Below are 15,382 nucleotides of genomic sequence, written 5' to 3'. Positions count from 1 at the left end.
GAACATTTAAGTCAGGAATTTTAGTCACTTGTGCTTCACAAATGACTGTCTTAAGGTCTGTGCATCTCTTGCATTTGTTTTGCATCAAAAGTCTGCAAAGATTAACTATGCAGTCAATCAGGCCACTGAAGAGATTCTGAACCTTGGAAAACTTGCCATAATTTAAAGACATATGGATAGAATTTGTGCAAAGGGAAAACAGTGTTAGCTAACTTTAAAGAAAATCACACGGAAGTAGAAAGAAGTGCTACTGCCCACATCTCATCATGCAGTTCACCAAATGCCTAAATCTACCACAAGACCTGATGGGGAAGAAATATGGCCTTAATTTCAGACTACAAGGAGCTGGGATATCTTGTACTGTAAGGATTTCAGTACGTCACATATTACAGATGTTGTCACTGTTTCACACGTACCAGGACACTCTCTGTAACTACTTTCCCCCCGTTATTGTCAGGAACGTCTCAGTGTTCACTTCTTACAGACTGACACATTTGTCATTGCTCAACAAGAGAGGATTTAATTAAAGAAGCAAGTTTTGATAAGACTTTCCATAGTTCTTCATCCACAAAGAGGAAACATGGTTCTTAATGTGTTAAACCAAGTAACAGTTGATAGAAAATGAGAGAAATACTCAGAGTACTAAAAATTATGAAAAATCCCAAACTAAGCTTCGTACTGTGCAGAAGTTATAGGATGGAACACAGAGAAACAAACTATTTATATTCCTAACTCTTTCCCAGTTTTGTGAGTTCTTCACGTCATTCCCATCAGTGTTGTAATCAGTCACATCCCTGCTTGTAACTAAAGGGAGGTTAACCACTCTGTCTTAAGCGATACCGTTAATAGGTTGTCTTACTGATTACTGCCACAACTGCAGTCACTGTTTTCATTTTAAAAGTTGCTGCTTTAAGTATTTATCTTCACTGGGACAATTAAAATACGTTGTTTCTATAACACTGGTAATTCACTATTTCCCCAAGAAAATTCTGACGTGACATTCATTGCAATTAAAGCTCTAATCCCGGAACTGACTCTTGGAGGGCAAAAGCCTGTCTCTGTCTCACTTTCTTGGAATTTGCATCAGAATTAGATGTTGCCATCACATTTGCTTCTACTAACCTAAAGATTTTGCAGGAAAGAAGGTTCTTGAAAGATGTTGAGAAATTTCAGAAAACAAAACCAAACCTGAGGCTTGCTCATCTGTAGCTGGATTAACTGTCAATGGAATAAAATCCCAAAAGACAACGCTCACTGATTTGTCAAAATAATAAACAATGTTTCAAAGAGAATAGATGGCAAATTTAATAACATTAAAAAAGAAGAAAATAAAAGAAAAACAAAAAGAAAAAAAGAAATTAGAAAAGAAAGGATGTGCCTTTGAGAAACAGGAGCTGAAAAAAATTAATCAGAACCAGCAAACGCCACAGGCATAGCAGTGGCCCCTCACAGCATCTACAAACAGTATCATGCAAGTGTGCTAGTGAAAGCAAGAGTAACATCACATAAAGGAATATAACAGAGCATATGTTGATAAATGTAAAAAAAAAAACAAAACACCACACAAAAAAAAAAAACCCAACTCCAAAACCTTCTAGTTCCTGATGGTCAGAATCACTGTTTGAAAAAATATTTTTGTTACCAATTTAAATGTTTAGGGGTACAAAATTATACAGGGAGACTTTCAAGAACTAAACCCAATAAAATGGGATTTACATACAAGGAAAAAAGCAAAATGCAAAGGGAAGGAAAATACGTGGCTGTAAATAATAACATTCTCCAGAGTTTACAGCTCTGTGAGCTAGCCACAGAGACAACAAGCACCACATGTTTTTGAATAGGTGACTTCCCTCTAGGAGCAGTAATAAAAACAACTGCAAGGGAGGGGTATGTCCAGGCTACTTTGCAAAGAAAGAAAAAGAAAGAAACAAACTCTTAATAAATTCCAAAAGGAGAACCATAAATCTTTTTCAGTGCTCCACTAGGCAATGTGACATAGTACGTGCACCTGCAAAAGCTGTCAAAGTCATTTAAGAAGTCCTTCCATTACTGACGTACCCTGCTGTTTGCAGTTATTTAAGCTTTTAATTTCTGTCTTTTCTGCATTTTGAAGTGTGTAACCTTTTTTATACCTTTATATGAAAAAAGGACAGACTTCTGTTTCCTTCCTGATCAGCACTCTAGTAACAACCAGACCATTTAAATTTATCACCCCAAGAAATGATACGTAACACTCCTTTCTTGCTGCAACAGAACTTTATAAAGTCTTAATAGACTGTTGTCATTATTTTTTCTATAAAGTAATAAACTTCTTTAAAGCACTCAATTGTTTTGCTTCTTCCAACTAGTTCTGCTCACATAATAAATCTATCATTTGATGTATCTACTTTATAACAAAATGTGAAGGGGGTTTCAAGTTTTGCTATGTCAGATTTTTCTGATCTTCAGACACGCTGCACCACAAGAACGCATCTCTCGTCTTGCTCCAACTATCAGCGAGTTCAGCATACTTAAACATAACAGGCTCAGGCTCTTCGCAAGCACCGCTGAATCATCATGCCTGTGTACAGCAAAGGAGCAACTGCAGCTGGCGTGAGGATATACATCCTTTCTGTACGCACTGTATACATCCTCCTTGGTTTCTGCCCCACTCCAAAATCTCACTCTGCCAAGTGGTCTGCTACCTATACGGTTGTGGTAAATGCTGATCACTGAAACCAGCAAAAGAAGGTGCTGACAGTATAAATACAGGTAGAACAAAGCAAAGTGAGAACAGGTCCGTAAGCTGTTCTCTTCTGCTTGCTGTAGCCTCACAAAATGCACTACTTCGGCACAAAAATGTAGACAAAATACATGAATTTTAACAGATTTAAATGTAAGATGGTTACATTCTTGATTAGGCATGAAAGTCAGTCTCTGAAATGTCAGCTTTTTACTTCATGCTAGCCCTTTCAGAAGCACAGCTTTCTGGAATGAGTGCTTATTGAGCGATGCTGAGGCAGGAAGTTTAACAAGGCCGCTGCTATTAATTGTCCTCAAAGTGAGAAACAAATAATCTTTTGATAAATGGCAGCACACATATAATTTCACATTTACTGGCTAATCAATACATCAACACGTAAGAAGTTTCAAGAAAAGAAAAAGATCTACTACGGTTTAAATCTATGAGGTACTGTTTCCTTTTTCTTAAAAATTGAAAGGTTGTTCATTCAGTATGAGAAAGCAAAACAAATACAAGTCCACCATTATTTATGATTCAGTATTTTATCTATCCTCCCCTACAACCCAATCACATTTGTAATTATGGCTTCACCTCCAGTAGGGAAGAAAAAGATCTCTCAATCATTCTTTCTAGTTCAGCACAACCCGTTGCCTTCCTTTCCGGTTAAAGACTGTGACCTCAAGCAATGGATAATGAAATCACAGGAAAGTACTTCACATTACACTCCACATCAGTTGAGACTGATGGGGGAAGAGGGAAAGAGACAGATTAAAAAAAAAGTGCAGTTTCTAGACTTTCTCCTCTTCAGTGCCCTACTTTTTCTGGGACACGGTTCAAACAACCACAAACTTGCAGTAGTGCTAGGGATACCAATTCTCGACATGGACACCAGACCAGGACAGCTGCAAGCAATAATTCCACGTTAATTTCCAGAAACAATCCCTTCAAAAAATTACTTGCGTGCTTTTACTCACAGAAAGTAACACAAAGTAACAATGCCTCAAAAAATAATTGTCCCGGATATCAAATAAATATTATCTAAGATGCCATATCTGCTTTTAAATTCTTAAAATTATTATTATAACAAATGATTAATGGATAATTTAAAAATTATTAATGTTAAATAAAAATCCCCTTCATTCTTCCTTGGATAGAGACCTCTGCTTTAACAGAATCAGACATACGGATGATACATTTGAAAGAACATGAAGTGGCTGGAAACATTCACAGCTGTATGCCATGAGACAGAAGTGCCATCAGTTCTGAGATCCTGTTGATTTAATTGATAGGGAAACAGAGATCCACAAAACGTGAGAGAAAGAAATCCTTTTCTGTGACAATAAAGAGAAACGTGAGAGAAAGAAATCCTTTTCTGTGACAATAAAGAGCCTGCAAGAGCAGGAAATCCCCCAAAATCTGTTTAGAGACACAGACAACCAGAAATGTCTAGACAAGAGTACGGGCACAGCACTCTGAAATGATGAGTGAGCTGTAATGTAACAGAGATCTCCACTGACTGCTGTACAGTTAAAGGGAAGATTAATATCTGTGCTGAGGCAGGATTTATTATAAGTAAGGGTGATAAACTTGTTGAGATACTTAGTCACAGATTGCACATTATAATTGATTATGTTCTGAATTACTGTGGTGAAAAATTAACAACCTCTAAGCTTCCGACCTTCATGTACGCTATACTCCTGAACACAGATAATATTTGCAAATTTCCTAACACTGCTTTCGATTTTTAAGGATTAGTCATGCTTCTGCAAACATTTTCCAGAAATAGCTATGTTTTTCTCCAAAACAGCAGACAAACTTCCACTTTCCCTGCAGAATCACAGACCTTCTTTCCCTCCGGAAGCCTGCACCACCTCCCGCCCCTCCGAATCAGACCGAGACCCCATGCTGCCGCAGTCGGGTATCACCTCCGCACAGCCAGATCTCTCTCACTCTTCTCCACGGCACAGAGGCTATTCTTAGCCGAGATGGCCCTTTTCAGCTGACACACTGTGGCACCATGCCACGCACCATCCGAGCTGCAGAGAGTGCACCATCCGAAGGCAGCCGGGCTTCATTTTAATTGGCAACAAGCAGAAGTGCTAGTCTTCTAAAACAGGACGTGGAGATTCTCACTGCCAGTTGCAACAACTAAAGCGAACAGCACTTTTATAAACAAGTATTCTTTATGGACTTTTTTCGTGGAGATTCTAAGAATGAGATTCACCAGGCAGAATTTCCAGTTACAAAAACTAGCTAAGAAAAATATCACTTATTTTCACTTTTTGATGGTTGTTAATGCCGTAGGTTTACACAACGATTAAAGGGAAGGGAAATGACAGAATGAAGGGTTGAGGGGGTCACAGTGGAGAGAGGAGCAAGAAGATAATGGGGAATGTATGATAGAAAAGAAAATCTAATCAATAGCCCTATGCGCAAAGGTAGAAAAGGGCATGTGTTTTTGAGGTAACAGGAAAGTCAAGAGACCTGGAAGCAACTCAGGTGCACAGTGTGTGACTTTAGTGAATCAGAACAGCTGTAAACCCAGTTTGTCCGGCTAGAACATGCTACTTATTTGTTATAATTCCTAAGCAGGTAAAACAGAGATTACTGGTTAAATCGACCTTTCAGTTAAAATGTGCATCACATCCTTACATCAGCACAACTATCCCACCGTAAAATCACTGCTGGAAGCACTGTTTGCCGATCACGTGTGACTTTTCCAAAGGAAAGCTTACCAGAAACACTTTAGTTAAAATGTACGATGTGGATGTGACCCTAAACACAAACATCATATACCTCCAGATTTCGAGCTTTAATGGAAAACACCAAATGTCACAGAACGTGGGACAGATAAAACCTGAGCAGCACTGAACTCTGTCCCTGAGACCTATGGACTGTAGAAGAGCCTATTTGAAGGAAGCTCTGTATGAAGCATCAAAAGAGACTGACTAATCACACTTGCAAATAAAAAAAAAAATTGTGCCTTAGAAACACAAATACTGACTCCAAGCACATTTCGAGGGCTCCCAACCAGAAGAATTAGCAAGGAGAAATCCCTCGTCTTGTTTGACACCAGCAAGAGTCTTCTACTCAACAAAGGAAGTCTTTCTCTACAAGGTGCTGGGCAACACGGACAGCACTCGGATTTGGATGCTATTCACTAATTTCAGATATTTTAGGGCCTAAATTTGACAACAAATAGCAGGTGGGAGGATGCAATCTAGATGCTAGGTGGGCTGAGTTGCCCTTTCGTCATGCCCCTCTCTCTCCACTTACTGCGGAAAGAGCCCAGGGTAGCACTGCTACTAACTTCAGCATAGTGTCCAAACTCAGACAGGTTGAATCTGGACTTTCACATTTGGAGACGCTGAGATCACTGCAGGAAAGGCTTTTCCTGTTTCTCCTACTTCTCCCTCCTTTTGCCCCCGACCACATTTTATTCTTTATTTGAACTTTACTCATTTTTTTCACTCCTTGGCACAGGATTAGAGCAAGGAAGAAAAGGTTAGGGAACATATGGTACTAGAGCTAATGTTTTAGACATAAGGTTGTGTTCTCCAAACATTCCAGCCAGAAGGCAAAAGCAACATGGAAGCTGGGATGCAGGTCCCAACCACTGGCTGACAGTCACTCTGGCTCCCTGCTTTGGCTACGTGGAGCTGAAACACATCTAGTGGAAGATAGAAGACACACAGCAAATGAAAGCAGAAGATACCACCATTACATTAAGATGTCAATAAAATCTCCTGGTGAACACATTTATCCAGTTATTTCCATTAACTAATAAGGACAGAAAGGTTCATCCAGCTTTGAAGGTACTTTGTGAAATAGCATTCTTCTTTCAGATCCTTCAGAAAAAAGAAACCTTGGTAGACATAGCAGTGTAGTTCATTTGTTTGTAGAAGAAAGACCCCCAGAAAGGCTGCCTTTCTATCTGTTAAAAAAATAAAATAGGTGACAATAATAGCCAGAAAAAACATCTGCAAACTTTTTCCTTGTCTAAACGTCTCTCTCAGTAGTAGGATAAATCAGAGGTAGATACGCTGATGACTTTGCCCTGAAAAAAACAAGCATTCTACTAAATGCCCACAGGGTAACAAAAAATTCCATAGCAATTTCCTGACCATTACCCTACCTTTCCATTCTTTTTTTTTTTTTTTTTTTTTAAATTGGGATGATGGTAATTAGCAGAGAGATTTCTCAAGTGATGTTTACTGCAAAACTCAAAGAACAGGCAGCCACAAGGTTTACACTAGTTTATGGGTGCAGAACTTTGCTGCAGAGACTTGCAACAGTCCTTCACTTAAAACCATGGTGAGAAGATATCTGGGCAGAGAAGAGGAAATAAAATAATAATAAAAGTACTGAAACAACAAAAAATAGCTGTACAAACTTACGCTGCTTCTTTTTTCTTTAAATGTGTTGACTGACTAAATGAAAATCAGCCGCTGTCACTGTTTAGAGGCAGTATCTATTATCTTCTTGGGGGGGGGGGGGGGGGGGGGGGGGGGAAGTTCGAGCAATCTCATAATTATACCTCTACTTGGTAGTGTATATTCCTGAAAATAAAAACATGCATGACACAAGAAAACATCTAAATGTTTAAGTTACACAAAATCCAGATAATGCTTCCGTTAAAAAAAAAACAGAGGAAGAACTGCTTGATTTCTAAGAGGCCTTCTGTTGTAAAAAGCAAGGTTTATAGGAGGCACAGGATAGCGGTGTGCCTGCACCACTTCGGAAAGGTATCAGAGCCACGAGAGGGCACTCTCGTAATCTACAATTTGAATTTTTCCTGCCTAGGTTTTTCATTTTTAATTAAAAGGAAATCTGACTGTTTGGCAGAATGAAGAGATCTTACTTGACGCACCAAGACAAAAGATTTTTCTCCAAATTAAAGGAAGCTAATGATATTTACAATATTTTCAAATTATACCATATTAGCTAAAGAATCAGAATTTACTAATCAACCAAAGCTTACTCCAAAACTGTATTTTACAGAAGGAAAATGTGATTTACATTAAAACACAGCTCGTACTGTTTATGACATCTGTCAGTTTGTAATATTTTAGTCAATGAGAGCAGAAGATACCTCTGGCTATATAACCAGTATTATCTGTGGATGCTAAGCATAGATGTGATCTCAAGCACATTATCTGAATCCAAATACAGGTAAATGCCCTTAAACAGAGCTCTTCTGCTTCTGAAATTATTGTCGGCTTGTCTGAAGAATTGTTTTCTTTTTTTCTTAAAGGGGTTCAGTCACCTTATACAGAATATGTATATTCAGCAGTGTATTATCACTGCCTTTCCTCTCTTCTTTTAGGGTGCCAGAAAAAAAGTCTTCAGAATAGCCCACTCCCACCACCTTTTTCAGGTTAGGACAGTAATCAGTTACTGGAAGCCCTTTGTAGCTAATGATTATGTCATTTATTTTACTGGCCATTGTGGGGGTATTGATAAATGGGGCACTCCTGAAGGTAAGGTTATTCTGAACACATCTTCCTGCCTGACACTTGCTATCTTTGTTGAACAGAAGCCAAGTATACCTACCGCAAGATGAATTACATATTGTCTAGTTACTAGGATGTACTGCAATAAAAGTGGAAAAGCTACAGTTGTGATACACTTTTTAAAAAGAATTAAAAAATGGTAATTCTATTCTGTTGGAGAACACAAAGAAAAAAGTTTAGACTAACTTGGCTTTTATTACCTTATGCAAAAGTGTTTTTAAAACCTCCTTGGACACCATATTTAGATCCTACAAAGTCATGGGAAGCAGCTCACCTGGTTTCTTCGATATACGAATATTTAAGGCAGTGCTGACACACAGGGATTCCTGGTAAATCCACCCTTAGAATCCAAATGCCCGTTTCCATTACGGCTGCAAGGTAGTGCACGCCTAAAGGTACAGGTATTACATACATTTCCTTAGAAACAAGGGGGCATTGCTAACTTACTAATTATAAGGTGAACTGGTGGTTCTTATTTGGTATTCTGCAAATCTTCAAGAATGTTTTATTAGCCACTAAATACATTAGCACTATTGACATTCTGAAATGCTCCATTTTTAATAAGCTACCCTATCATCTGATAGTGAAATTACAAACATTGTATTCATGAAATCAAACATCTTCCTGCCATTCTATCCAGGCTCATAATAAACACTTTCTCTTTTTAATTATATATTAATTTGGAACAATTTTAGAGAGCTCTCACTGCATTTAGGCTCCTGTCTACCCAGAAATCTGCATTACCTGGGAGCATACAATGAAACAGAATTAAAACAGATTATGCAAAAATCAAATGCACAGTAGTCTCATATATGCATTACTGTACTCTCCTCATCAATAGTTAAAGGAACTCAGCAATATCGTTGGCAAGGTACCACAAACAGAGCTGAAGCAATCGCCTGCTTGCATTAATTTTTATTTCAAAAATTTTAGCTGGTAATTTCTTGTATCTTCAACATACCTAATTAATGTAGGAGATAAAACATACCAGAGACATATTATTAGATCTAGACATGAAACAGTTAACAGCAGTGCACATGCCAAGGTTTTAATAAGGCTTAACAATAAAAAGCTTCAATCCTCCACTTTCACTAGATTTTGTTGTGGTGGTTTTCCCTTGCTTAGGGCAATCCATCTGTTAATGTTGACTTGCAATATAGTTAAGCCTGCACACGTACAAAAAGCCTAGAACAGCTAACCTAAGCAAGTTAGCTCAAATGAATATTACAGAGATATAATGATTCATCTTAGGCAAAGATTAATTATGTGTGTGCGCATGCGTGTGCCTGCAGACACATATGAGTGCACTCCCGTTATTTCTTTTTTTAGGAAAGACTTTCAAAATGCAAATTATAGGAGGGCAAGCTGATCACTACAGTTTGCAATAAGACATTTAATTATTTATCCCCTGATTAGGTTTTGACAGCTATTTTACATGCTATAATTTGTTTTGATTTACTGTTAATTTTTTAAAGTCTATTGCCGATCTGGAAAAAAACCAAAAAACGCCACTATGACAGCAGTGATAAAGTGTAGTAAATATTCATTGTTAAAAGCGTCTCTGCACTGTGACCAGTGCTGGTATTCTCCCTGGGCCAAAGTGGCCTTGTTTTCAATAAAACCAGAGAAGTATCCTTTCCCTTGAGCCCTGTTAGGCTGAGGCTGCAGTTGGAACTGTCATCTTCACACAAAAGCAAAGGGGTTGGGTTTTACAAACGCAAAGCCTAATTGGGAGATCTTCATGGCTGTACCCTTGACATTTATTAAAGCCTCATCAACAAAACAGGAAATAACCGTACTAATTAGCAGACCCACATACAAACCACTATTTGTTGGGGTAAAAGCAGATTCACTTCCTATTGTAAAGGAAACATCCACTCAGACCCCAAAATCTTGTTATGAACCAACTATTAAAATGTTCTTTTACAGTGAAGCAAACGTTTATATCATACATAATGTTCCGAAGTAAATACGTTTTACAGCAGCTCATGTAATTATTAGTTAGTATTTAGGCTCAACTGTTTCCAAGAAGTGGAGAATGAAAAGCTCAATGTATGCAGCTAACATGACATAAAACATAACACCAATTTCTTTATATTTACAAGTTTCTGCGTGTTTCAGTATGGAAGAGACAGCAATAAAGGGCAGATGTGCCTCTTATTTGGAAGCAAGATGACCGTTAAAAGCAATCTCTCTTTCATTTGTTGTTTGTTTACGTTTGGGGGGATATTCAAACACACTGACATTGTAACTTAATCACTCTCTGGTCCTTACTGTACATCTACATCAAAGTGCATGAACTGCACACTAGCACTATTGTTATACTGCCACAGACACTCCTGCGCGCCATTTCAGAAATCTGGGCGGAGAGGTTCATTTGCAGGATAAAGAGTTACAGAAAAAAGGATTAAACCTGAGAACAGCAGCAATCTGAAATTCACTTCCTTTAAACGGCAGATTCAGTACTAGATCAAACATATACACATACCCTTGTGAATACAAATACGTATTTTTCTTTGGACATAAAGTTTATCACCATGCATTCACAAAAAACTTGCATTTATGTTGTCTTATTCAAATACTTACCAAGAACAAAAATAAAAGCAAGAGTTGCAATGGCAGACTATTATTTCTTAGAAATACTTTGGTTTGCTTTTGGGGAGGAGGAAGAAGTGGAAATAGCATGCATAAGAGGTGAAGGAAACTGTGTGGAGTGGCATTCTTGGGGAGTGATCACCATTTGCACCTTCCTGCCCACTGGGCTCAGGCGACATGTGGGACAAGAGCTGGGGAGAAGACACGGGACCCTCGGTTCGCAGCAGGGCAAACGGCAGGGCTATAAATTACGAGCTTCGCTAGTAAACAAACCCTATATACATGCATGCATATGTGTGTGTATACACATACCCAAACACATATGTATACGTATATCTGCAAACAAAACTATGGATGGATATGCACCCCTCCTGTCTTGTTTTCAGAACTAAAAGATGACTGGTAGAAACGGCAACAAAGGATTTAGCAGTATACAGCTGTACGAACACAAAAACACACAGCAGTTAAATTGTTCTGTCCAAATACAGGCCTTCAAAAGAAATGTTTAATTGTATCAAGGTAAATTATATTCCTTTGTATCCCTAGACTCCTGTACCTAACAGTAGGCAGCACTACCATATTAGCAAATTACTGCAGATTTCTTTAATAAAAGCAGCCTATAAAAATTCACTGACTACAAGGGTACATTTGCGTTACGTATTCACACAGATACACACAAATGTAGATTCACTTACACTGATCTGTGAATGTTGTCTTATAATGCACTAAAAGCTTTTTACTACCTCACATTATCTAATTATTGTGGGGGGAAGTTGCTATATATTAAAATGACAGTTATCTATTAGAAACAAGTATTCTAAGAACCATTCACGTTAACAGCTTTAAAGCTCTATACTCATACATTTAGAACTGTACATCTTCTCTTCTGATACTTAGTGAAGAAAATCTACTGTACACAAGTTCCTGAGAGAATGCAGGCACCACAGCTGCCTGTATATAAAAATACACTGAGGGCACAGAGTTTAAAACTTTATCACTGGCTTTAAGAGATCACGAAAACACGTACAAAGTAAAACCTGCCTAAATAATTAAAGCAGAAAGTCTTTGTATTATTTATAACCCTACTACAAATAATGACAATATTAATGGACAATTTCAACATCATCTGGCAATAATCTGCATTAGTTCTATGTCAAATTTCACAAACTTTATTACACATAAAACTAATTCAGAATCAAATTGATTAAATAGACAATTCAGATTTTTACCATTGCAATACCTAAAGTAAAAAATCAAATGTTGTTGCATCAGCTGGACTGAATTTCTATACATCATTCTCACATGAGGAAGATATATGCATTAAAAATCCATTTATAAACATTAATTACACATATTAAAAACATGCAATAACAATACAAATACATATACCCACACATAAATATATATACCCACACATTAAAATATATACATATGCAGGTATTTATTCCCCGAAAAAAAAGTGTTACAAAAACTATTTTATTGATATCTTTGAAAAAAACCTGTCAAAATGAATCCAAAGACATTAAAACACTTGCCAAAGTTGAAACACTACACCTGTTACTTCATATCAAGGCTAGAAAGGATTAGAGAAGAAAAGGACAGGAGATTGGCACAGTATTAACTAGCTGACTTCTTAATAAAATAATAAATCATAACTATCTGACCAAGGTTAAAGGGCATGTGACTGCAAAATGCATTTTTTAGAAATACAAAAGTAATGTGTCCCACTATAAGAAACTAAAAAAGACAGATTAACACAGATGTGTGAATAGACCAGAATGTATTTACTGAGAGAAGCCTTTATCAAAAACGGTATGTTAAGCATTAAATCTCAGATGCATACTTATAAATCTCCTGTTTTTTCTCCTCTCAAGAGGGAAGAAATACGAATAGCATTTTTCCTCCATTCAAGCGGTACAGCAGTATTTCTATAAACATAGCCTTCTAATCACACTATCCAAACACCAACAGTAAAATAATATTAAATAGATTCACTGATGCATTACTGTAAGCAGCAAAAAATTTTCCTCATATGTATGTGAATAAGAACAGAAGTTTCAGGTGTCTTACCTGTGCCAGCCTTCGTTTTTCTGAGTTTGCTCTTTTCTCATAATGCAGTGTGTAGACTGGAGCAGTCTGTACTGCACCAGCACTGCAAGTTCCACACTCTTTTTCACTCTCCTACGCAATAAAACAGATTTAAACTCCTTTATTTATAATCATTATCTGCAAACGTACCATCCATATTATGCATGCAGAATGCATTCAAAATTATCTTGCCACAATCTATTACTGTCATGAAAATATCATCTGTAGTAAGAAAATCAAATTTAGCTTTTCAAGAAGCTGAATTATCAACATTGTCATTTAAAAGATGAATTGTTCAAATGACTAGGAAATATTTTTGAAAGTTTTCTTAAAATAGCATACAATATATCTAAAAACTGGTTCCTTCTCCCTGCAGAAAAACATTACGTAGAAACAAAATTTTCAGTCAAAAAGCAGCTTTTATTTTTATATTTCTGTGATGCTGTTTTTGCAAAATGAAACTATTCCTTCGTTTTTAAACACTGCCATTGTTCACATATCTTATGAAACCAAAACGGACAACTACACCTTCTGAAATACATCGTACTGCAAGATTCTCCCATCTCCAATTCTCAGCTTGAAGCAAAGGCTTCGATTGTGATATCAAAGCAATCAACTTTATGAAAACATACATCCTGTTAATGTATCTTTGAAGACTTCTGTTGTTCTATGATAAAATATGCAAACAATAAAGAGATTATTCAGTGGATGCATACAATGACAGATAGTTGCCAGAGGGCTCGTTATGAAAAATGTATTGTTGAACAAAGGGCTAAGCATATTTCAAAAGTCATTAAAAACACAAATCTCCTGTGATTTGTAAAGTATAAGCTTCAAACTGATACAGGAAGCAAGGTAAGAAAGTAAAGAGTGCACTACGTACCTTGTGTTTTAACTTACTCTTCACTTCTTTTATTCCTTGCCTTGCCTGATTTTTTGCCTAGAAAAATAACAGGACTTCAACAGCTCTGAAAGACACTGGCTGTAGTCATGGAACATGCTTTATGATGCCATACTTATTTTACCTTTTTTTTTTAAACACCTGGTGATATAAAGAAGCGCAATAACTCGTATCACAAATTTCATACGTGCATTGTCAGTATATTTTATATATTCATGCTTTTTCTGTATATTTAAGGATTTTTTTCAGTACACGCATGCCAATGCTGTGAAAACATACATGCTCAAAAATTCTCCAATAGTACTAAGGACAGACAAAAAATGGTCATATAGATCACTCCTTTATTTGAAATAGTCCTTTAAATTTGAAAGGGTATTTTAGCAGTAAGGCATGTTGGAAAAATGTTAAGATTTTCAAGATGACTGCTACAGTGTTCCAGTCTGGCAACTTGCAGGGCAATATCAATCTTAAGAGAAATGAAGTGATTTCATATGCAGATGGAGATTTTGCCCAGTGTTGCTGAACAGCATAGTGCTGCTATTTAGGGGAGAATTCTGTTATGTATTAAAATAGGCAGCCAAGGATCACTGTTGCATAAAGAACAGCCGAGAGTATTCTTCAATAGGGAAATGAATTATCAATACAGGATACCATGTACTTCTGCTAAAAGACATTAAAAAAAAAAGAGACACAGACAGAGGCAGGAGTAGGAAAAAAGGAAAGATGGGGGGGTTGGGGGGGATGACACCAAAAACCCTAACCCTAATAGAAGCAAAGGTATCTTTCTTATATGAATACAGGAAAAAACTATGAAAGCTGTCAAGGTTGTCTTGAAAATGGGTCTTTAAAAAATATATTTAAGGGCATAAGTATGTGGAAACTACCTATTTTTCTATGGTTTTCTGTACATGGAAATTCAGAAAAAGAAAATAATTTTCTTGAATCAAGAGGTCAGAGAGTCTTTTTGATCCTTAAATCACACATCTATAAGCTCAGTAACAGCCCAACAGGGTGCCATGTAGCAGATGCTAACCTGAGAGCCACTTTAAACTTTCCAGATCACGCTCACAGCATTTGGATGAATTTCGGAGTGCTTTGTTCTAACTCTGAAGGATGGTACCGAGCACATTACTCAAGGCTACCAATCAGTTATCCAGCAATTAAGAAATGCATATTTCATTTCTGTAGTAGTAGGCTCCATGAAGGGCAACAGGATAAGAAATTAAATGGGATACAAATATGAATACCTTATACACACAGATCCTCACAAAATTTACCAGTGTTTCATAGCGTACACAGAAGTTCACTTTGAAGAACCTTTATTATCAAGGACATAATTATCAAAATTGAAGGCTGGGAGAAGATCATGTAACCACAGTCTAAGCAAGTGCAAACGGAAGAAAAATAATTTGCAGATAACCTGTTAATGAACCATTTATTAAATTATAAATGAGTCCATGAATATGAAGTATATTTAATTTATTTACCTGTGTGTCTCCATGACTGCTGTGTTTTTCCACTGACATAAAATTAAAAATTCTGTTTGAAAACTTTACTTAAAGT

At 37.0% G+C, this 15,382-nt stretch overlaps 1 protein-coding gene across 4 annotated transcripts in view; it reads right to left on the bottom strand.

Annotated features, from left to right (window-relative positions):
• DENND1B (DENN domain containing 1B) overlaps nucleotides 1-15,382 on the bottom strand; it is a 168,426-nt gene that overhangs the window by 10,608 nt on the left and 142,436 nt on the right. For all 4 annotated transcript variants that reach the window (XM_075422316.1, XM_075422317.1, XM_075422318.1 and 1 more), the window contains 2 exons: nucleotides 13,802-13,858; nucleotides 12,901-13,011 (listed from right to left, as the gene is read on the bottom strand). In XM_075422316.1, the coding sequence (XP_075278431.1) occupies nucleotides 12,901-13,011; nucleotides 13,802-13,858 (168 nt within the window). The remainder of the gene's footprint in view (nucleotides 1-12,900; nucleotides 13,012-13,801; nucleotides 13,859-15,382) is intronic.

The sequence above is a fragment of the Opisthocomus hoazin genome, chromosome 6 (assembly GCF_030867145.1).
Source record: "Opisthocomus hoazin isolate bOpiHoa1 chromosome 6, bOpiHoa1.hap1, whole genome shotgun sequence".
Lineage (NCBI taxonomy): Eukaryota > Metazoa > Chordata > Aves > Opisthocomiformes > Opisthocomidae > Opisthocomus > Opisthocomus hoazin.
This window is presented reverse-complemented; position numbering and strand designations above follow the sequence as displayed.